We start from the raw sequence: 25190 nt of genomic DNA on the forward strand, positions 1-25190 counted from the left end.
CAAAACTCTCTGGACTTTCCTTTCTGCCTTAAAGCAGGGAGTAAGTTTCCCTATGTAAAGGCTACTTACATTTTCACTTGTAAAGGTGTTTTTCTAGTAGCAGGCAAAGAAGATGACTTCTATTTTCATAACAGCCCTTCTTAGACAAGCTTATCTACCATACATTTCCTGATCAACTTTCCACAATTTACTGCTTCTGGGAGTCCAAACCTCCTTTCTTTGGTGTAGTCACTTCTCCACAATTTTATCACCCTTTGTTAAAATGCTATTTATAAGCTCCCAAGTCTAATGGCTTCTTTGAGTTTTTACTTACTTTCTATAAGACCCCATGCACATAAAAAAGAAAAATAACATCAATAGACAGAGACATTTTTCCTGTTTACCTATCTTTTGTTGGTTTAATTTGCAGGCCCTAAACACATCTTGTGGGGCAGGTCACTCAGAAAACACACTAAGTCCCAGTTTTGTCCAAATCAAAGAGTCTTTATTTAGCCAGCAAGTTGGTGACTAACCTTCCCCTCCCCCCACAGGACCCATAACTGACTCTGCAAGGAACAGCCTGAGCCTGAGCATTTTAGGATATTTAAAGGCAAAAACTATATATTTGTTAATTGATTGTATATCCTCTTCTGAGAAATGTCTGTTCATGTCCTTGGTCCATTTATTGTTGGGTTATTTATTTATTTATTTTTTTGGTTCTTAGCTTTTTGAGTTCTTTATATACCCTAGAGATTAGTGCTCTATCTGATGGGTGAGGGGTAAAGATTTGCTCCCAAGATGTAGGCTCTCTATTCACCCCCACAGATTGTTTCTTTCGCTGAGAAGAAAATTTTTAGTTTGAATCCATCCCATTTATTGATTCTTGGTTTTAATTCTTGTGCTATAAGAGTCTTAAGGAAGTTGGGGCCTAATCCCACATGAGGAAGATTAGGGCCTACTTTTTCTTCTATTAGACAGAGAATCTCTGGTTTAATTCCTAGGTCCTTGATCCACTTTGAGTTTTGTGCATGGTGATAGGGGTTTAATTTCATTTTGTTGCATATGGATTTCCAGTTTTCCCAGCACCAACTGTTGAAGAGGCTATCTTTTCTTCAATGCATGTTTTTGGTGCTTTTGTCTAATATAAGATAATTGTAATTTTGTGGGTTAGTCTCTGTGTCCTCTATTATGTACCATTGGCCTACCATGGTATTTTGTACCAATACCATGCTGTTTTTAAACAAATATATGAAAAAAATGTTCATCATCTCTAGCAATTAGAGAAATGCAAATCAAAACTACGCTAAGATATTATCTCATTCCAGTCAGTATGGAAGCTATTATGAAGACAACTTATTGTTATAAGTGCTGGCAAGGATGTAGGGAAAAATGTACACTCATACACTGCTGGTGGAACTGCAAATGGGTGCAGCCAATAAGGAAAGCAGTATGGAGATTCCTTGGAAAATTGGGAATGGAACCACCATTTGACCCAGCTATCTCTCTCCTCGGTCTATACCCAAAGGACTTAAAATCAGCATACTAAAGGGACACAGCCACATCAATGTTTATAGCAGCACAATTCACAATAGCTAAACTGTGGAACCAACCTAGATGCCCTTCAGTAGATGAATGAATTAAAAGAATGTGGCATATATACACAATGGAATATTACTCAGCAATAAAATCATGGCATTTGCAGGTATATGGATGCAGTTGGAGAAGATAACCAATCCCCAAAAAACAAATGCCAAATATTTTCTCTGGTATAAGGTGTCTGACTCATAGTTGGGTACGGAGGAGAAGCATGGAAGGAATAAATGAACTCTAGATAGGGCAGAGGGATGGGAGGGTATGGGAGGGGGCAGGGGGTTAGCAATGATGGTGGAATGATGGACATCATTATCCAAAGTACATGTATGAAGACATGAATTGGTGTGAACATACTTTATATACAAACAGAGATATGAAAAATCCTGCTGTATAAGTGTAATAAGAATTGTGATGCAATCTGCTGTCATGTATTTAAAAAATAAAATCAAATAAATAAATAAATAAATAAAGGCAAAACCCATATCTGGTTTGATGTAGCTGCAAGCAAGCAGGTACAGAAGCTGAATTGGGCAGTTAGCAAGACAATGCAATGGGTACATTGGTATTTCCCATGGGACTTTCCAGGTTGGCAGAGTGGCAAGCAAGCAGAAGGGAAAGGAGTCAAAATGACCCTAGTTCAGTACAAGTTAGAGAATGGTTACTAACTTCTAGACAATCAATCTCTGAGAAGGTACATTGCCCATGAAAAATGGAAACCAAAGAGAACAATTTTACATTGTATAAGAATTGCTATTTTGTGTGGCTAAGTATGTTATGCTAGGTAACTATTAATGGGTACAGAGGCAGGGCTTTCCCATGGGAGAAACATTTCTTACATCATATGGAGTCTCAGGGTAAAATGGAGTCTCTTTGGTCATTGCCCATATAGCCTGGCTCATAATACATAGAACTTTCAACCACTGCTGAAGGTACTGATAAAATAAGACAGATAAAAATCCCTGCAACCTTGATGATTTATAATAAAATCTAAGGTAACTAAAATATTCATGTAAAAGAAAATGGTTAAAGTATGATGCATCTATACTATGGAAAACTAGAAAATAGTTAAAAATAGAAGGTAAATAATTAGGAATTGGTGCAGACTGGGGGAAGACAAGATGTGTTAATTGATAATAATCAAGCTATGGTCCTCATTTATGTAAAAATACAACATGTTTAAAGCTATTATGTAACCTGCATAATCCTGACCAGTTTGCACCCTTATTTTGAAAAGAGCCTTAGAATAGGATCATATTCTAAGAAACAACTGTCCTGCAGCCAAAGATAATTGAAAGCAATGTGCATTCTTATTGCACTTCCCTGGAATATTGCCAAAAGGGGAAGTACAGTCAACTCTTTAAAATGCTCTTTTTCTATCTCTTTCAGTCTCAGTTATCTCAGAGCAGCTCATATTCCTCTCTTCTTATGCCCTAAAAGTCTCTCCTAGACCCAACAGGATTGAACTTTTGTCTTTTATGCTTCTCTTTCAGCCTTCTTGATTTATTATTTTCTCTCCCTACTAGTTTCCTTTTATTTCAATGTAAATTCCCTGGCTTCACAAGATCATTCCTAGACTTCTTCCAACATACTTATTAAGGGCTCAGGACTTGGTGGGTAATTGGGGGCAGGAGTGGGAAAAATATGTGCTTGCTAAGCAACTAACTAAGAGAATCAGAAAAAAAAAGATATTATATACATGCAGTATGAATACAACTATGGAAAACACATGACTTAGAACCTTTTATGGGAAAAGAAATCAAAATCTGGTAGCAAACTCAGTTAAAATGTTAACAGAGGTTATTTTTAATTGCTTTCCTGTGGGCATCCCCTTCTTATGTCTACTCTTTGCCATATTCTCAAATATTAATGATAAATGATAATTTGTATTTTATAATATTAGCATAACGTAAAGAAATATAATTTTGCAGGTGACAGCTAGAATCTATATTTTTGCTGATTTCCAGATTCACAGACATCTAAGCCTATTTGCCTGAAATAATAAGTCTCCAGCAAAAAAAAAAAAAAAAAAAAAAAAATGGAAGTCAGGACACTCACGTTTGTTCAGTAACTTTTTTTTTTTTTTTTTTTTTTTTTGGTACTGGGAATTAAACATAGGGGTGATTTACCATTGAGCTACATCTCCAGACCATTTTATTTTTTAAGAAAGGATCTTGCTGACTTGCTGAGGCTGACTTTGAACTTGTGATCCTCCTGAGTTTTTGGTATTACAGATGTGCACCATCACACCCAGCTCCAGTAAGTTCTTCATGTTCAAAAGACATCTGAGCATAATGACAATCTAAATATAATGTGATGACTTTCACTTGATGTTTCCACTAACTCCCAACTGCATGATTAGGTCCTTCTAAGGGGTGAGCTTTAGGAAAAAACCTGAATAAGCTGATTACACTAAAACATTTGTTAGACCCTGCAGAGAAAGAAGTAAAGTACTGAGACAAATTGTGACCCAAAAGGGCAAGAAAAGCCTTTGCTTCTGTGTGGGCCACACACCTTGGTTTAAGAGCTTTCAGGGTTCCAGAGACCCTGATCCATTTTGATACATTGCATGCTTCAAGAGTCAGGGAAGGAGATGTGGGGAAAAAGCAGTTAGCACATTAGCGAAGAGCTAATGTGGTCATGGAGTCTGTGTCTCAGCAGCAGATATTAACCCAAAGGTCCATTGCATGAGGGAGAAGTTCAAAAGACATCTGAGCATTCCCCAAATATTCCTGGCCATTCCCAGTGATTATCTCAGATATGCTCCTAAGGAAGATTCTTTTCAGGTCCCTTAGAGGATGGTGCTTCATTTGCATGAAAGAAAACCCTAAAAACTTGGCTTACCTAATGCATGTAAAAACTGCTTTTCCCCTCCTTTTTGAATACATCATCAACTTTATTTTTCCTGAACATAGAGCTTCTGCTTAAAAATTGTCCAGCCAGCTGTCCTTCATCACCTTCTTCCAGCTCACATTTTAAAATTATTACAGACATGGTAGGTGGGGAGAAAGAGTATGTAAAGTATAAATATAGTATTTCGATTGACCTTTTATGATGTTTGTTTTGGGGGAATGGATAATAGTAAAACTCATATCACTTTTGGCTAATGAAATATTAGGTATTACAAATTCAATTAACTGTGTAAGGGAGAATTTGATACATATTTACATCTAAATTGGCAGTGTGATTCAACAAATTAGTGTTCTTGAAAAAGATTTTATTAGGCCTGCTGAGGTACTGAAAGATAGTATTATAAATTATTTTTTGCATGCTTGTTCTTCATTTATATGGACAAGCAAGAATTATGTCTTTTGGAAGTTCATACTTTGAAATGTCATATATAAAAATTGCAAAGACTATGGGATCTGACTGTGTATCTGATAGGCTTGGGATCAATGATTTGGATTCTATTATTTTTTTCAAAATTGCTGTTCAGTAACAGCTTAGCTTTCTAGGGATTACGAGTTTATGAGTACAAATAGTCTCCTGGTTTTTCTAAAACAAAAACTAGCTCTTTGGCAGGGAAAACATTTCCACTGAAGTGATCTCCTTTTCTCACATTAAATAACAAAGACTGGATTTTTCTAAATGTTTTGTCTATGCAACATCTTTAACACTTTAATTGATTTGAAATGATCTTGGCCTTGTAAAGTAGCTCACTAAATGATGAGGTTTTTCTTCTTCCTTTGAACCAGTGTAAGCATTTTACAACACCTGGTTCTTTGAAAAGCAGAACCCACACACCATACCTACCCGTTGGCATACAGCCAAGAAAGTCCTTGTGTGTGTGTGTGTGTGTGTGTGTGTGTGTGTGTGTATGTTTTGAATCATTCATAGCCTGTAAGATCTATCAAAATAGCTTTGTGTGAAAACCTTGTTTTCCCTCTCTTTTTTTTTCTGATGACTCAGACTTTGGTGCTTTCATGTCTAAATTTCTCTTTTCTTTCTTATTTCTCATCATGTTCATTCAGAAGATGTTCTTTCACTAGTTCCAAAATTTGTATTTCTATATTCTGTCAGTTTTCATCTTGAAACATACACACAGCAATATGCTCTGAATCATAAAATTCTGCATTAAATCCCAACACTCAAAAAAAATATTCTCAACATAGGTTTACCTGCCCTTCTGTTCCCGTTTTTATTTAGTTCAAATTCATTAACATTTTTAAATTCATTAGCACTTATGAAACTTGAAACTTTATTTTAATGTCAGAAAGATTTTGGCTGTAAGCAACGTAAAAACCAATGAATACTTAGTGGCTTAAACAAGAAGAACACTTAACACCTGGGGGTAAATGTGGAAAGTATGGGGGTTCCGATTAGTTCAATTAGTAGGCCTCATGGACTCAGGTTCTTCCCATCTTTTTTTCCATCATTCTTTTAAATCATTTTTATTGAAGCAGATTATATATAATAAAATTCATCAAATTTAAGTATATAGTTAGAATTCTGACAGAAGTAAAATTATATAACCATTACTACCACCAAGAACTTGAACATTTTAATCTGTCTGGAAAGTTCTGCTAGTCACTCTGCAGACAGTCCTGTCTGTTCAACCTAGTCCCTAGCCATTTCAAATAAATGGAACTATGAATATATTCTCTTTGATGTATTTCTTTCACATAGTACTTGCTTTAGAGATTTATTCAAGTCATTTGTATCAGTAGTTTGGTCCTTTGTATTGCAGAGTGATATTCCATTATATGAGATACACTGTTATTGATTCACCCATTCACCCTGTTGATGGGATTTTGTTTTCAGTTTTTGGCTATCATGCATGAAGCTATTAATAAATAATCACATATATGTCTTCATGTAAAAATAGGTTTACATTTATTTCGCTTGGGTAAATATCTAGGAACATGGATGCCAGATCATATGTTATTTAAAGTTACACCAGTCAGTTTCACTTTCTGAGGTTTCCTTTTCCTGTAGTCAACCATGGTTCAAAAATATGAAATGGAAAATTACAGAAGTAAACAATTCATGAATTTTAAACTGCACATTGTTCTGAGCAGTGTGATGACAGCTTGTGCTGTCCTCCTCTGTCCTGCCTGGGATGTGACTCATCCCTTTGTCTAGCATGTTCACTTACCTTGTATACACTACCCATAGATTTGCAGCTGCCTGGGTTTTGAGGCTATCTTTTGAGATATCACAGTGCTTATTTTTAAGTAATCCTTGAATAGTAGACTAAACTAGGTTATGGTGTCCACATAATTTACCTCTCTTCATCTCCTTATGTAGCCATTATCTCATATGTCATCATCACAGGAAGAAGAGTGAGTATATCATAGAACAGTGGGGAACTGCACCTCAAAACCTCAGTTCTTGCATCCTGATGAAAGGAAATTTAAAACCTGATACAAAAGTCAAGCAAGAGAATTTTATTATAACTTAAAGTAAAGAAAGACTCAAGCAAAGACCTCTCTCTCTCTCTCTCTCTCTCTCTCTCTCTCTCTCTCTCTCTCTCTCTCTCTCTCTCCCCCTCCCCATATCTCACAGCAAAGAATGACAAAGGAAACAATGCTTCTTCCAAATTTATTACTGTTTGCTGTTTATAAGGAGAACTGGGGTCCACCTTCTGCGATCTTTACCAATCAGATGATCATCTCCTCCTCCATGTTGGTCCTCTATGGAACTGTTATGGCAATCATCCTATTTAGGGTGGCTTCATGTACAAGTCAAGCTTATGTTAACATGGGTGTTGGGGTCAATGACCAGGCAAAATTTATCTTAGCTCACCTGTGCTACTAAAAAACTTTTCCTTATGAGATACATTGAGAAACCTATAGCCATAAATCCTAACTTCACAATGACCTAAGTAGACTCTGTCAGAAGTTTGCCCCACCGATCTTTACTTTTTTTAAAAAAATGTATTTCTTTGTTTCCATTTGTTTACTCTCAAGGATAGTACAAGTTACTTGAATATTCATTAAAGTCAACAAGTTACTTGAATATTTATTAAAGACAATTCAAAGAAGCCCCCTGACCCTGCTATTATGGGTTTATAGTTCTCTGCTCATTACTATTACCTAATGAGTACAAGAAGATATTTTGAGGGAGCAAGACCACATTCCCATATTATAAGTGTTCTATGTTATTTTTGTTGTTGTTAATGTCTTACTCCTCCTAATTTTAAATTAATCTTTATAACAGGTATATATGAATAGGAAAAGCATGGTATATTTAGGATTTGGAGCTACCCAATGTTTCAGACATCCACTGGAACATATCCTCTGTGGATAAGGAAGGACTACTGGATGACAAACTGCCAAACTATTTTCCAAACTGACTGTACAATCAGCAATATAACAAAGTTACAGTTGCTCTGCATCCTTGCCAACACTTGGTATCTTAATTGTTCAAAGAGCAAGTTTTAAATTTTGAAGAAGTTAAATTATGCATGTCTTTATTTAAGTTTCCAGGTTTGATTATTTTATACTTTCAAAGTACACAAACTTAAGTTTATCACAATTATTTTCTCTTAGTTTTTCTTCCAAAAGTTTTATAGTTTAAACTCATGTGTTCAGACCTATGTCTATATTAAATTCCATATACTGGAGGTGCGGTGTGAGGCTTTTTGCTTTTTTTTTTCTTCTTTCTTTTTTTTGTATATGTGGATAACCAAGTGTTCTCATATCATATTTGGAATGTTCTGGATTCTCTGTACATTCAACTTGTATTTTCTCCTGCCCTCATAGTCACAAGATGATCGAGCCATTCTAAGCATCACATTCAGAACAATGTCCAGAAAAGACCTTTCTTTCTAGAAAGTGTTCAGAAAAATCTTTTCACCTCTTATTTCCTTGTCTGAACCACGCTTACTACTTACTGTCTAAAGCAAGCAAGCACTGGAAATGAGAACGAGGCCACCGCAATACAAGAACATGGTATGTTTTTTATAATCATTCTAGGTTCTGGGGATACAGTAGTGACTAAACAGGCAAAAAAATCTGCCTTCCCTCATGAAGCATGCAGTTTACTAAGGAAGACTATTTGAGTGTTGTCAAAATAAATGAACAAAATACATAATACATTGCTATATAGTGGAAATGAGGAAAGGGACTGTGAAATATTGTAGATGGGTTAAAAGTTCAGATAGGGTGGTTAAGAAAGGTCTCACTGAGTTGATTTTTGAATACATACCTGAGAGAGTGATGCAGTAGGCCATGCAGATACCAGATTGAAGAGTGGTCCAGGAGGATGGAAAATGCAAAGCACCTGAGAACAGCAGGAAAGCAATGGTGGTTGGAGAGAATTTTAAAAAGAGACCTGAGAGATGCGGAACAGGTAGATTATTCAGGTTAAGTTCTCAAGTAGGGCAAAATTGGCAAAATTGGTAATATTTGGGGATACTGGGGGTGTCAAACATGTGTGGGAAGTATTGTGGGGAGGCCTAGGGGATGTTGCTGAAAATCCTGCCATGTATAGGTCAGCCTACATCTCTGCCCTCTTCCTATCCTTTCTCCACAATAAGGAATTTTCTGGCCTGAATACCAGGAGTGCCTGGGTTGAGAAATGCTGTTTTAGATCATGGTAAGGATTAGTTTGCACTGAGTAACTTAGAATGATACTGAAGCGTTTCAAGTACAGATGTTATTTAAAATAGGCTTCTAAAAGGATAAATGGGCTGTTTGTTGTGAATAGACTGAGGGAGTAGAGGGAAAACAGGACAGCATTTACTAGAGTACTAGAGTTTTCCAGACAATAGAATGTGACTTGGACCAGGATCATGACAGTAGGAGTGATTAAGTCGTGGATTCTGGATATATTTTGAAGGTTAACAGGCTTTACTCACACTGGATATAGGCTTGAAAAGAGAAGAGTTTTGAGTAATCTGCTCTGGCTGGTGCTGGATCTGAATCTTCCCAAAGAGAGTAACCTGGGGAACTGGTAGAAATCTGAGCATATTTACAATGGGGGTGGGTAGGTAAGTACTGCACATGGATATTAGGATAAGCAACCAGTCCTTTTACATATATATCTTATGAAAATAAGAATGGGCGTTGATGGATTAGTGTATAATGACTCTAAGGGCAAAATTGTTCTATAGATTAAGTCTCTTTAAAAATGCTTTCATATCTGTGACATATATACATATATTTTAATGTCTTATGCTTTCATTTTCAAAATGAAAAGTCTGATTAATGTAGGAAGTTTCAATTCCTGATTCGATGGAATTAAAGGGCTCCAATTTTACTTTCAGTATTTACATTCTAAATGCTGACTTTTCCTATGCAGAGTGTTAATGTATTGTTTAATGTTTTCTGAGCATTTGGTGTATTCTAAAATACTTTAAGCTCATTATGAGTCCTTCAGGGTTAAAAAAAAAAATCAATACATTTCTCAACGGTCAAGATGGTCAAGATATCTTTATCATCAATAATCTTATAACCCAGCAAGTGCGGTTTTGTCCACTTCACAGATGAAATAGCTGGAGTTGAGGAGTTTCAAAAATTTTAAGATTATCCAACTAGCGAAGGACAGGACCACGCCCTGAGCCAAGGTGCCTTTGAGGATTTAAAGGCTCTCAAACCACCCCTCCTGTTCCAGAGGCTTGGGCTGTGTGGCGAGCTGCTGGTGAGTGCTTGGAAAGGACCTGTTGCTTGATCTGGAAGGTACAGACGCGGTACAGGAGACCCAACCCTTGTCCAGCAAAGTGCACTTCGTGCCAGTTCACCCCACCCTGAACTGAAGGCTCTTCCGCCAGTTGGGGAAGGCTAGGGCGGATAAAATAATTCTGTCCCATTTCTGATTTACCCCGCCACCAGCTCTTCTCCCCTCTGGGCGTGCACAGGCCGCTGGAGGGAGGGTGCTGGCTGCGGCCTGTAAGCGGCTGGGTGCTCGGGGCGGCGCCGGGCGCAGATGAGTCAGCCCGGCCCCTTGGCGGGCCGCCTGCACGGGGAACTGGAGGCCGCGCCCCGCCCGGCCGCGAGCACAGGCGGCAGGCAGCGCGTGGCGGGCGGCGGACACTGAGGCCGGGTCAGTCTCCTGCTCTCGGGGGTGGGCCTGGGACGGGGGCGCGTCCCTGGGCGGGCCTGGGGTGGGGGCGTCGCTGGTGGGTTCCTGACTTTCCCAACTCCGGGAGCACCCGGCATCCCCTTCGCGGCTTTAGCGTGCGCGGATAGCCGGGCGGAGTTTCGGCGGGGAGCGCCAGGAGGCGGGAAGTTGGAGTGCAGACGCCGGCGGCGCCCGCGCAGGACCCGGCGACCTCTGGGGAGGGGGCGCGCGGGGCCGTGGGCCGCGTTGACCCAGCGCCCGCTCCGAGGGCCTTGGCCTCCCAGGCCCTGAGCCCGGCCCTGGCTGATGATGAAGTCCGCGGGTACCGGTCTGTGCCCGGAAACTCGTGTTAGCTCTTCATCAAACCCAGGGAAGTAACCCAGAAAGCAGAAGGGACACCCGTGTCAGGGCCTGGCCTTAATAGAGGCCCCCCCCCCCCAACCCAGACTCTTGTGTCTCAAGCCCTGATGACATTCGCCTTTCATGAAGCCGCGTTTGTCTACTTAATTGTAATTTTTGCCATACTCAACAGTTGTTTTTCAAAGACTTCAAAGTTTTAAATTGGTAAATTCCTCCTGGGCATCAGTATGCATGATGTGCTGGTGAAGGGGACATCCCCCCCCCCCCCATAAAACTTTTCCTACTTTATGATACAGTATCCTAGTGATGGTTGACCCTTGTGTGTCTGCCAGGAAGACTGGTTAATATTGTTAAGGAACCATGCTGTGTTCCTTCATTATCCCTTCATGATGTTGATAGTGATGAGTCATTGACCAGGCCCTGGATTCAACAAGTGAGGGAGGGAAAAAACCTGTTAAAAGGAGCAGATCCTTTCTCCTATGGAAGATAAGAAGGAATAGGGAAAAAACCTTTCACATTTATATGTGCTGGATTTATACATAACTTTTCTATCTAAAGTTTTTAGTTTAAAAATTATTTAGATCGTGGTTACTCCCGCGTTTAATTAGTTTCAGGTGTTCGGGAATATATATATTTTTCCTTCTAAAGTTGTCTTTCAACTCAAAATCTTCCACTGTGGAATATTCTAACCTGGGTACAATTACAATTAATTGATGAAAGTCATATGGCTCATATTGTAGTTCTTGGTGACAGGACAGAATATAGCTGTACTCTATACCCTTTTTGTATTTGTAAGAAATACCTGGGATTTGGCCCAGGAGCTTGCTATTATGGAGCTACATATCTCCAGTCTTCCTATTTTTGAGACAGGATTTTGCTGAGTTGCCTGGACTGGGCTGGAATTTGTGATCCTCCTGCTTCAGCCTCTGGAGTTGCTGGGAATACCAGGCTAGGGCACTTAACATAGGGCTGTTTTTTACTTTGAGAAAGAGGAGCTTGCCAGCCCTGAAATTACCCAGGAGCCTAATCTGCTAAATCATATATCTATGAATATTCCTTGTTTATTTAACAAATATTTACTGAATACCTACTCCTTTAGATGACTTGCTTGGTGGTACATTGCCATGTCTTTCTAATTTGAAGCTGAATTCTTTCCTAGTGACTGAAGACCTTTCACATGGCATTCTTAAGGGAGTATTTGCATGCATATGAAATTTATTTTCTCTTCCTTGTTGAAAATTGTTAACCCTTTGCTTCTTAAGGTCTATTCAGTAATGTTACTGTAGAACCCCTAAAAGAATATTTGAAATATTAATTAAAATGGAATTCAATAGATTGGTTGTTTTTTGGCTTTTAATAACCTCTTAGATTTCAAGATTGTAATATATGTGAATTTCTAACTTGACTGTAGTGGGTGGGTTTCCCCAAACTGAATTAACTGCTGAATCCTAATTTATGGGACACTGGAAAAATTCCTCAGAGAAGACATTTTGGGCAATGTGTTTTAACTCATCATTTTTGTGTTGTTTTTTTTAACCATTTATCTCACCCCTTATGCCAATAGGAGTGATGCCACCAAGAAGAAATGGGAAATACAAACTTCCTGTTCCACTTCCAGAAGGCAAAGTTCTGGATGATGTGGAAGGAAAACAATGGGTGCTGGGCAAGATGATTGGTTCTGGAGGATTTGGATTGATATATTTAGGTAAAGTTTGACTGTAAATTACCAAGTATTTTTATCTGTGTGATTGTTACTGTGATAATGATATTTTTAAAAATTGAAACTCATATAATGTAGAATTCATAGATGTGCTTTATGAAGTAATTTAAAGATTGTTAATGTCTAGTATGTTAACTTTAGGTTCAAGACATGACTAACACACTCCCTGTTGTCCATGTTTTCCTAAATGACTCTTAGAAATCTTTTCAGAGCATAATTATACAATCTGCCAGACAATATGTGAGTACTTTTTTTTTTTGTTTTTGAAAGCTTGATTTCCTGGAAACATACTTCTTACACCTCAGAAACAACAACTGTAATCTTAATTGCTTTTTGTGAACCTTAATTGTTAATATTTAGGTAAATACAGAGGTCTAATAAATTCTTACCTGTTCTCCACTGGAGAATTAAGGTTTAATAACCCAGCATCTATGCATGGAATGGATTAACTTTTCTCTTGAGTGTGTAGAGCGATACTGGTTATGTTCCATCCTTTGGATAATTGAGAAAACAGACACTCAAATTGTTTTTTCTTTTTGTTGTACTGTGGTGCAGGTGGGGAACCCTGGTTGGTTATACCCCTATAATGCATTTACATACTTAAAATTTAGACCATTAAAATCTTTCTTAAGTCTGTGGTGGAATTGAGGAAGATCTCCCTTGCAAGATTTGATTTGATGAATAAGTGATTTTTTTTTTTTTTTTTTTAAATACCCTGAAGCTGGGAGTGGTGTAGCTTTTGGTATAATGTTGCTTGGCATGTGAAAGGCTCTGGGGTTCCATCCCAAGCACTAAGACAACAACAAATAAACCACAAGGATAAATTCTACTAAAAGTGACTCACAGCTATTTCTGTGGGTTCCTCCTCAAAATATTTCCAAACAAACCTGTTGTATGGATTATGAAAAATGGAGAACCTTTTCTGATAATGTTATGATTGTAGTTTTGAATAAATGAATGAAATTCAGTTAATAAACAACTGCTTGTTATCATTTTAATTTTATTAGAAAGACAAGATCAGCCCAGAAAAATTGCCTGGGTTAAGTGCAGTTTCCCCATTTAAAGGATTTCAACCTGCTTGAAAAATGCTATGATGCTGAGTGACACAGACAGCACTGTTCAACAGAAATGTAATGTGAGCCACATATGTAATTTAATAATTTCTAGGAAACACATTAAAAGAGTGTTAAACAGGTGAAATTTGTTGTAATAAAATGCATTATTAGGTGTTTAATATACCCAAAATTTCATTTTTTTTTTGTTACTATAAAAATAATGAAATATTTTACTTTTTTTGTGAAAGTCTTTAAAATCCAGAGAGCATCTAGTCTCAAGGGCCCAGTTTCACCTGTGGGGTATCATATGAGATAGTGCAGATGGAGTACAGATAGAGTAGAAGTCCCTGTAGAATAAGTGTTGTTTGAGACTTCAAATTAGTTCTCTTATAGCAAAGAGTGAAGATCTCTAGTATACTGTCTTGATTCAAAGTCAGAAATATGAAGTCAAGTAGATTATTTCTTTTTTTTTTTTTTTGTACTGGGAATTGAACTCAGGGGCACTCAACCACTGAGCCATATCCCCAGCTCTGTTTTGTTTTATTTAGAGACAGGTTCTCCTTGAATTGCTCAGTGCCTCGGTGTTGCTGAAGCTGACTTTGAACTCACTATCCTCCTGCCTCAGCCTCCCAAACTGCTGGGATTACAGGCGTGCGCCACCATGCTCGGTTTAAGTAGATTATTTCTGATGTGATTGAGCTATGTTCTTGCTTCCCACCGCTTATCACTTATACTTTTAGTTTTCTAACATTTGAATTTCTTGAGTAATTCCAAAGAAAAGCATTGACTGTAAAGATCTTATGCCTTTTTGCTTTTTAAAATGTAAATATTATTTATTAATATATATTAATTTGTATTATATGTATTTAACTTCAAGTGCATGGTTAAGATTATTATGTCTACACATATGTGTACATGTTTATATGTGCTACTTGTTTGATTCCTGTTGTGAAGTTGTGAAAAGGGAATGTCTTTCCTTAGGCATAAGATTCATTTTTACTATTCAAATACAGAAGTCTTCTTTTTTCAGTCAAAGTACGTGTCATATTTTTTTAATTCTTTCTCATTACCAAAATAATACTTATTTTAAACATATTTCAAATGTATTTCAATGTTATACAGTACTCTCTAATATCTGAATTTTAGAACCTGGATCCGGGGAAGATTAGAAAGTATACCCCATTGGGGAAAGCCTTTAAAGAAATGTTTATTTTGAGAAAAAGGCTCCATGCTTCAGAATGTATAATATAGCTGTGTGTTCCAAATATTGTCATTGTTACCAAAAGTGGTACCAAAGAATCATAGAATCCATTTAACTTCATTAGACTTAGTTTTTTATTATTTTTGAAACTATGTAAGAAATTACATTGCTTTTTGCAGTTCACTGTGGTTCACATCACTTCCTATATATAAATTAAGAAGCAGTCATTTTCAGGTTTTCCTTAATAACTTTGTATCCAGCTATTTTCTTTTCAGATATTCTTTCCAGATACACTGCTTTGGCAGACACTTTATCAGCATTTGTTGCCTAAGGCTGAGAAGAAACTAGCCACTATGTCTAACTCATTGTGCATGTGCAACTGTCCTCTAGCTTTGAGATCAATAGCCCAGGCCTCTCAGTAATCAGTGACTTACAGGAAAGGGGAAGGGGCAGAGAAGTTTGGTGTTTACTCTTGACTCAGAGAAATGATGTGCCTGTAGCATTAATAGAAATAGTTTTAAGAGGGAAAAGGAAAGTCTGAATACAAGAACAAAGTCAAGGTTCTTTCTTTGTTTCTGAAAGGTGTGGGGGCAGGAAGAAAGGAATCTGGTCTAGGGTATAGGGAAACTTGCTGTCATTTTAGTATCAAATGATTGAAAAAGTTTCTAAAACTCCAGGGAAACAGAATTGAAGGTCTGAGTTGTTCTTTTAATGCTAGGTATAAGATAGAATCAAGTAACCCAAGGGAGAACTGCATAATAGGAGCAGGGTTTTTTTTTTTTTTTTGGTGTTAGGCAAATTTGAGTCCGATCCTGAATTGACTATGCCACTTAAAATCAGAGTGACTTTCACTTTCTCAATCTTTTGGAGTCTTTATTTCTGTTTTGTATAATTTAGTTAGTAATAATTATGAGGATTAAATGAGATAAGGTGTTTAAAGAACTTGGAATTTTGTAAGCACTTAATAAATATAATTTGCTTATTTGTTTAGAATTTCCCATTCTAAATATCTCATGCCAGAGTGGATTAGGATAGTGACAAAGACCTTCATTAGAAGGATTTTCTGTTTATCCTGTTATGGATTTTAGAAGAGTTGCCTATGTGATAAAGCTAAGAACATAGAAATGTCCACAGAAATCTTCAGGAGATTTTGCTCACCAACCTATATATCTGCTTCGCCTCTAACATTTACTATAGAAGCGTAAGGAAGGATGAAAAATTCTCGTTTAAGCTGTACCTCTTCTGCTTCAGATAAGAAAGATAAATTTCAGAAATTATTTAAAATCCAGAAAAACAGAACTACAGGATAAACTTCCTCCAAATTTCTTTGCAGGATTGTCCTATGAGTAAAAGTAGAGTTGATTTACCTATGGAAGTTTTAAATTTTTGAAGTTGGGCTTAGTGGTGACCATTCACCCTCTTTAGAGTGTCATGCACAGAATTGAGACTGAGATTAGGGTATTTAATCCATACAAGCCAGTTACCTTTGATCTCTTCCATAATTAGAGATGTTACTCTTAATCCAGTGTGCAGTTTTGACAGATGAGTACCCTAAGTCACAAGGAAGGTCAAGGCAAGGAAACTATCATGACATCATCCGAAAGAATGTGCATATGCTTTATTGACAGTACATCAGTAGCATTCTCTTGTGTAAAGAAGAACACATTATTATAAATGAAACTATGAGAAGTCTTAACAATTGGATTATTTCTTTGTGGATGAGTGTTTAGACTTTATCCCAGGGACTGTCTGACATTTTGGGAGTCATGTTGTCAGAATAGCCTAATTTTGCTTTTTAGAAACAGAAAGAAACTTTTTTTGTGGGAGGGATTTTTAGAAATTATAAAAAATTAACTTATTTTACTGGTAAGGAAATTTTTAAAAATGTTTTTTAGTTAATAGACTTTTATTCATTTATTTATATGCGGTACTGAGAATCAAAACCAGTGCCTTATACATGCTAGGTAAATGCTCTACCACTGAGCCACAAACCCAGCCCCAGAAGTTTTTTTAATAAATAAATAGAAAAATTGGCTGTGATGGATTGATTTTTTTTTAAAGTAGTACTGACTGGGGATTAAACCCAGGCGTGCTCTGCCCCTGAGATATATCCACAGACCTTTTTATTTATTTGGACACATAGTCTAAATTGCCCAGTCCGGCCTCAAACTTGGGATCCTGTTGCCTTAACTTCCAGAATAGTAGATTGATTTTTTAAGGTATACAGAATAATGTTCAGAAGAGCCTAATATAATGCTAGTAACAAGGTAGAGTTATTGTAACACAGACTGCTTTATTACACATCTTAGTATTAAATTTTATTTTGGCAGTGTTTTACGTAGAAGGCTTAGAGACAAGCAGTGTTATGGGGGAAAAAAGAGTAACTGAAAATAAAGATAATTTCTATAGGAAGCTATAGTATAAGTAGTTCTCAGATGAAAGTATAGATGATCAGTGATATTAACTCAAAATATGAACAATTTGGGATTTTTGTGAATTTAATATACTTGTTGGATGTATAGACAAGAAATTAAAGTCCCTAAAAGGTGTGTTTTAATTTTGTATGTATTCTCCATTGGCTGTTAATTTGGAGTTTTAAAAGAGCATTGCTCTTTTACCTGTAAGTCAAGAAACTAAGTAGCTAAGAAAGTTTGGGTCCTTTCTGTTAAAAAGAGAAAGTTCTTATAAAGCTTGGCCTTTGCTTCTGTTTTTCATTTTTAAAAATTGTCTGACCTCATTTTTAACATATTTCACATTATGTTTCTTCATTTTCAACATTTTTACTGTCAAACTCTTGCCTCAAGGGAAGGTTTATAAACTACCTCTTTCTTCTGTGCATTTATATGTTATGTCTCTTCCACTGCACCTGTTACTATCTTGTAACTGTTTACAGTGTTCAAGGTTTTTTAATTTGAAACTTATTGCTATGGGGACATTTCTTCTTCATGAAATGCGCTCACCTCTATTGCCACACAATAAAAGAATTCTCAGCTTTTGAGAGCTTCTGGGTTCCTTATGAAATATGGATAGACTTCTGCTTCTAAAGTGTTTTAGGTTTTGTTTCTTTAGATAAGGAAGAAAAGGAATAAATAGTATGAGGTATGTTCCTCCTTTTAAGACACAAGAATATCTATGTTTATAAATAAATAAGATTAAGAAACTTTAAAGCTATAAATGAGAGAACTCACTAGAAGTTAGCTGTTTGAATAATGAAAATTTTCTGTCCTCGCTTAATGATACAAAGGTGTTTATGGATTTTATACTGTTTAGATCCTTGGCTTTGCAATTAGTACTTCTTCAGAATGTTTGTCCCTTACAGCTCCATTACATGGACTATGTTTTTCCTGAATACTGTCTTCTATGTGGAAGAGCATTTTAGGAGAAAAGACAGATAACAGAGCAATTACTGCATGATAATTGTTAGACTTCTGTTTCTTTTAAAAAGATAGCCAGGTGGACTGGTCTTTTCTTTAACATCTCCAATTGAGGGAAAAGATTCTGTAGAAAGACATCCATTGAAGGCCAGAAACATCTACAGATGCAGTGTGATCCCAAGCAATGAAGCATGTGGCCCTTCATTGGCATTATATGATAACAGGAGGAACTTCTGGCAGAAGGACTGACTTTTGCTGCGTTCTGCATGCTGCCCCTCCAAACCCATCTTTGATTGGCACCTATGCCCTATTGAAACTGGCATCACACCTTCTGAATGGGCACTGTGCCAGGCTAGCAGATGGGTATAGGCAAAAGCATGCCAGAAACCCAGTATGTGAATCAAGTTTAAGTATCAGGGGCCCAAACTCCCATCCAGGGATGTAAAAACTGCAGTCTGTTGAGAGCTTTTTGTGCTTAAGGTTAAAGGACATGCCATTTTTACTCCAGCTTAGAGGTTGATTAATTTTGAAAGTCAAACAGGAACTCCTGTGGCTGTGTCAGGCAAAATTCTATCTTTGGTGAATGAGAATTACTACTTCATGTAGGGAAGAGAAAGTATTGTAATGAAGTTTCCAATGAGAGTTACTCTCCTGCAAGTGCCTCCAGCACTTAAGCAGCGTGTATTCAGTGGAGATGAATATTTCTATTCTCCAGCAGAGCCAGGTGCAATCAAAGCCAGATCTTCAACCTGCTGCAGTAAAGAACCCTAAATTTAGAAAGGGCAGGCAAAGTTTAGAAGAACTCCATGGTGGCAGCTCTTCTCACCATGAACTGATGGTGCTTCATGAAGTATATAAAGAAGATGATGAAGGGAACACTCCAAATAAAAACCTTTAGAGTATTTCAGCCTGAAACAGAAAGATTTTTAAAAAACCAAAGGAAAAAGTTTAGTCCTTTCTCCTCATTGCAGAAACCCTACTGAATTTTTCTATCAACAAAAACTTAGCTTACCAAAATGTTAGAACTAACTTAATGCAAAAGGAGTAAAACTTCCTGTTCTTACACTTATTTCATTGCATGTCTATCATGTATATAAACTTTGCTTCTTGAATAATGGATTTTGCATAAAATTGCGTTCTAAACATCATATTCCTTGTGATTGTCTCACACCCACTACAGAAATCCCCCCCACCAAAAAATGAAAAATAAAAATAGGGAACCATTCCCTGTGATCACTTCAATCATTTCACCTACATGCTCTTAAATTTACAGGGATGCCTGTAAGACCAGCTGTGGGCAAGAGCAGCTTTTTCTAATCACCGCATAGCCATTGCTTTTGCTTTTCCACTGTGTAAACTTTTATCTATGGAACAGATTCCATGAGACCGTTGTGAATACTTCAACGTATTCAAAACATATAACTGCCACAAATTAAACTACTAAAACTAAAGCTGGTGCATCGCAACTGCCAACTAAAACTGGCACGTCCCTCTGTCAGACTGCAGGAGAGTGTGCCATACAGTCCTCGGAAAACACAATTCATCCAGAACCAATCTTGTCACTTGCTCTGATATTAAACCAGAGAAAGTGACATTAATTAAAGAAGTGACATGAGCCAACAAAGGCAATGAAATTCTAAGCTTTGGCTCATGTGCAGACCTCAATCCAACCTGCTCTGCTTAGGTATTATAGCCGTTTCTGAGGAGGAGGAGTGTTGACTACTTTTGCTCCTCCTCTCATCTTCCCTTTTTGAAACATTTTCAAGCAACTCACGTTTTATATCCAGCATTGGACTGGTTAATTAGTGTACTAGTAGTCACTACAGGGCTTCCCAAAATACTGGTGTGGTTGCACGTGGTGCATTTACTGCACTTGGTAACTGTGTAAGCTGTAGAGGTAAAGGTGGAGAAGAGATGATCTAACAAAAAAGGCAACAGCCAGAGTACTTAGACTTGGTCAATTGTAAGTTAGGAGGTCTGTTGCTAGGACTAGTTGTAGAAAACAAAGTGTGACTGGTAAAACTCTATGGGAATTTGGTCATGTTAAAGACTCAAGTAGGAGCGCCCATAACTTTTTTCTTTGTTTCCATAGTATGCTTTCTCATAGTGCTCAGCTTATTACTTCTTGTGATAACTCTCTGCTTACTGTCTTTTCAAACCCTCTCATCCTGCCCTTGGGTGAGAGCACATTCACATGCATTGTAGTAAGTTCTTTGTAGGCAATCTGTCTAGAGTCTTAAATATGACCTTGCATATCAGTTTTAAAAAAAGGATTTGTAAATTAACTGTAGAACTAGTCTTTAATGGAAAAGTAAAAATCACCTTCCCAATAGGTAGATGGTCTATTTATACTAAATTTTGTGATCTCTATACTAAAATATGTGATATGTATGTAAGGTACTACAATTTTTAGATTTAGAGACATTATTTTGTATATTTGGAAGAATTTTGGGGAAAAGAATCTACTCAATTCTTAGGAATTTCCAAGTATTATTAAAATATAAGAAACCATGCACTTAATTCATAGATTGTAAGCTTCATTGGGGAAAGTCTATTTTAAAACAACTGGACATTGTGTTAAGAAGAAAAGCTTTATGTTTAGAATAAAACAGTTATACTGGATAGCATTTAATTGGAATAGGTCTAATAGAAAGTAAACTTTTGTGGGGAAAAAAAGATGGTGTTTACCACTAGATGAATTGATAGATGTGTATTAGAAATCATACGTAAGATCAGATTTTTAAAGACTTAAACACAACTTTAACAGAAATCATTGAAATTTCTTGGTGGGTGGGTGTGTGTGTGTGTGTGTGTGTGTGTGTGTGTGTGTGTGTTTTGCTGGTGATCAAACCCAAGGCCTTGCACATGCTAGGCAAGTGCTTTACCACTGAGCTGCATCCCCAGCCCTGGAATTTCTTTCGATCCAAGTCAGTTAAAGGTTTGACTAAGGATTTTGTACATAGTCAGAAGCTTTTGTTGTAGTTTCTGAGTATAGGCATTTTTTGTTCGAGATCCAGAATTTTCTGTCTATGTAATTAGTCATGAGGTTTAATGTACATTTTTCATATCAGGCAGACAATGGTTTCAAAGAGACAGCAATGCTGCAAAGGAGCAAGACAAGAAGGCCAAAGTTGACACACATAGAGGCAAAACAGTGTAGGAAAAATCAACACGTTTTGCAAAATCAATCATTGAAAATGTGTCAGTGTTCAGGAGACTGTCTTTAATTTGCAATCCAAGTGAAATAGAGTATTTAAATATGAGAGGCAGTATTATTGAGCCCAGCATGCCTGCTACCACTTGTTTGACTAGCTCAGAATAGAACACTGAGAGGCAAGGGCTCAAAGTTAAATGAACATTTATACATTTTAAAATCAAATGAAAGATTCAGAGTATATTCATGAATTAATTTTTTTCAGAATCCTAAATTTAATCAGCTGGAATTACTTTTAAAGTGTCATTCGATTTAACTTCGGGGAATGATGAATTTGCCTTTTAGTGGGGATGCTGTATTTTATCATGAAGATGAAACAAACTGTCTTTTGTTAATTATTCCCCAGAGACACTGGCCATTTTTCTCTCCTAGGCTTAGTGTAGAGTAAAGGCAGCTTCCTGCAAATTTATTTCAAGCAAGAGCAATCGGAAACTTCAACATGTGTGGAAGGGGTACGTGGAGAAGATTGCTTCTGTTTCAGGTATTCTGAGTGCCACCTAATGAACCCCTTAGAGACAATGTTACCAAAGCCTCACCTAGGAGGCCATGAACATAGAGCTTAGAAAAGTGAAGAAGGAAAGATGACATCCAGGAAAACATAGCAGATGTGTCACACGTCTCTGACGTCTCATAACTGCTGCTGGGACTGATTGTTGAAATTCTTTTTAGGAAATCATCATTTTCATCATCAGCTACTAAAGTCTTGCCCTTAGTATGTCCAAGGTGTGTGTTAAGTTTTTACGGACATCCTTACATTTAATCCTTCCAACAACTTTGTCAGGATGATATTGAGGTCTGAGGAGGTTAAATAATTTGCCTCCAGGGCACAGTTTTAATAAATGTCTTCATCTACATTTGAACCCAAATTTCTTTGCTCTACTGATTGATGTCCCTTGTCAAAGAACACTTTGAGTTTTTTGCTAGCCAGAGAAGATAGTGGCAAATGGTGTGCTGATGACAAGCTTATTTCTAAAATAACAGCAAAATATGTAATTGATAGTATTGGCAACTAATTTAAGAAATCTGTTACTGATGATGCTTCTAATGTTGTCATTTTCATTCAGATTGACAGCTCAAGGCATAGAGCATCAGTGATGTGTTTTTAATATTAAGATCACCAAATCTGTGAAAGAACATCTGATATTTATAGTAAATCTCATGTTAAGCAGTGGAAAAAATATATTAAAAAATATGCTATACCTTAGATAAAAAATATTTTAATGAAAAACAAAGCGATACCAGTCCACCAGTAGTGCATACAACCTGATAAAAGATTTGATGGCTCTTCGGGCTTTTCAAAATTGAATAAATTGTCTAGTTTAGAGGGATTTTATACATTTGTTTTTAGTCTAATAAGAAATAGGAAGATCAAAAGACACCTCTTTAAATCTGATAGAAATTCAACAAGCGTCATGTAAAAAATAGATATTTTTACAAATATTGAATTGGTCTCTATCATGTCTTTTCAATGGTAATTTAAAGATGCTCTTCCTATAATACTATATCCTGTATTGGATAAAGTATAAAAATATACTCAGATGAGTGGAATCTTGTGAAAGAATAATTATTGCCTCTTGATGCAGAATTTGTTTTAGATAACAATATATATATAATAGTAGTCTAGGTTTTTGAAAGTTGTTCAGTTCTTTCAGGATATTACATAATAATAATTACAGATGTTTTCATGAAAAAATTAGAACATTTCATGTAGGGTAAACTTTGAATATTTTTAATATTATCAACTATATATATTGCAGTACTGGATGTTATATTAGAATACTTTTTTCTTTGGAGTATATACATAATAAGAAAAGGAATGGACAAAACATAAGCTATTAGAATATAAGTTTTTGAACAAAAGCAAGCTATTAAAATAAACTAGACAATTTTAGTTTTATTCAGTTTTGAAAAGCCTGAAGAGCCATTAAGAGCTTTATCAGCTTGTATGCACTATCACTTTTTCATAAAAATATTTTTGATCTATGTATTGCACATATTTTAGCAATATATTTTTTTCTACCACTTAACATCAGATTTACTATAAATAGGATATTAATTTCAATTCCTGAGAATGTGAAGAAAAGTTCATTTCATTTGATCTAGTATGTATTGGGAGATCATGCGTTACAGTTCTAACTTAGATCTCCAGTGTCGGATATATTATAATTGAGAATGGAATATTGGGTATGTAAAACTACTGTATTATTAAATATTCAGAGGTTGCTATAAGAAAAAAGTGGTAAAACTGATTTTTAAATTCCCACACACAACATTTTGGGTAGAAAACAGACATTGTTGTGTATCTGATGGGCAAATATTGCATGATGAAAAGGTCAAGAAAAACTATAGACTCTCATGATCATCAGAACTTCTACTTCAGCAGAAAGTTTGTGAACTGGCATGTATTCTTAAATTAATTATGTAATTAAATGTAAATTGAATGCAGTATGGAATCACTGTAAGAACAAGTTTTATTAAGTCCTTCTATGAAAGAAAATGGTATTAAATATGTATCTATAAAGGCTTTAATGAAAGAATCAAATAGAAAGAAAAATGACACAAATTATTAAGAAGAAAAAATAATGGTTCTGTTATCTACATAGGTAGTATACTTTTGGATAATAAGAGTATCACATGGAATTATAAGTCCTGCAAAATAGAAACCATAATGAAAGACATAAGAATGACTTTCCTCATTGGAAACCTGATTTCAGCATAAATATTAGAAAGTGTTTCAAAAAAGTGGGAATGGGGCTAAAGATTGTTAGTATGGTCTTTACATCTAAAATACAAAATTTACAATTTTTTTTTTAAAAGAAAGATCAAGGGGCTGGGGTTGTGGCTCAATGGTAGAGTGCTCACGTGAGGCACTGGGTTCAAACCTCAGCACCGAATACAAATGAAATAAAGATATTACTATCCACCTACAACTAAAAAATAAATATTAAAAAAAATAAAAGGAAGATCAAGAACCATTTCAGTCCTTACTTTGTACACTTTGAAAATAGACTCATGATAGTTAAGAGAAATATGGCTATCATTCTTGTATTGGCCAAATTTTATGTCTCTTGGGAGATAGAAGTAAAAATTTGAGATTGTAGGAAATCTGAAATCATTTTGCAACAGGTTATTACTTATATAAAATAGACTTTAATGGCCTTGAATGTATATGATTGAAAAAAACTTTAAAAATGGTTTAAAATATTAAGATTTGATGATATAAAGTAAAACAAGGGTAGTAAAAACTGGAGAACTGGGACTGGGGTGGTAGTTCAGTGGTAGAGTGCTCGCCTAGCATGTATGAGGCACTGGGTTCGATCCTCAGCACCACATAAAAACAAACTAATGTATCCACCTAAAACTAAAGATGCATAAATAAATAAATATTTTTTAAAAAACTGGAGAAGTTACTTTAAGAACAGTAATTTGAATATAGAATTTTGTAATGAAAGTCACATTTCTGAAGTAGATCAGTGAACTGTGTGTGGTAAGGAATTTTCGGGTTGACAGTTAAACCCAAAAGTTGTATTTTGGCCCTTCATGCAAGCTCCCAATGTATTTAATTAATAGTAAAAATGGATGAATTAAAATGTCAGGGTTAATATCTGAAATAGATATTTAAAAGATGTAATCTGTTATAAAATGAAATAAATGTGTAATGTGTACCACAGCTAGTAAGTAATAGGCAAAGGAA

General features: G+C 36.2%; 1 protein-coding gene across 3 annotated transcripts in view; it reads left to right on the forward strand.

Annotated features, from left to right (window-relative positions):
- Positions 1-10460: 10460 nt before the first annotated feature.
- Vrk2 (VRK serine/threonine kinase 2) overlaps positions 10461-25190 on the forward strand; it is a 100972-nt gene continuing 86242 nt past the window's right edge. For all 3 annotated transcript variants that reach the window (XM_026408787.2, XM_026408788.2, XM_026408789.2), the window contains exons 1-2: positions 10461-10554; positions 12497-12637. In XM_026408787.2, the coding sequence (XP_026264572.1) occupies positions 12502-12637 (136 nt within the window). In that variant the 5' untranslated portion in view covers positions 10461-10554; positions 12497-12501. The remainder of the gene's footprint in view (positions 10555-12496; positions 12638-25190) is intronic.

The sequence above is a fragment of the Urocitellus parryii genome, chromosome 12, assembly GCF_045843805.1.
Source record: "Urocitellus parryii isolate mUroPar1 chromosome 12, mUroPar1.hap1, whole genome shotgun sequence".
Lineage (NCBI taxonomy): Eukaryota > Metazoa > Chordata > Mammalia > Rodentia > Sciuridae > Urocitellus > Urocitellus parryii.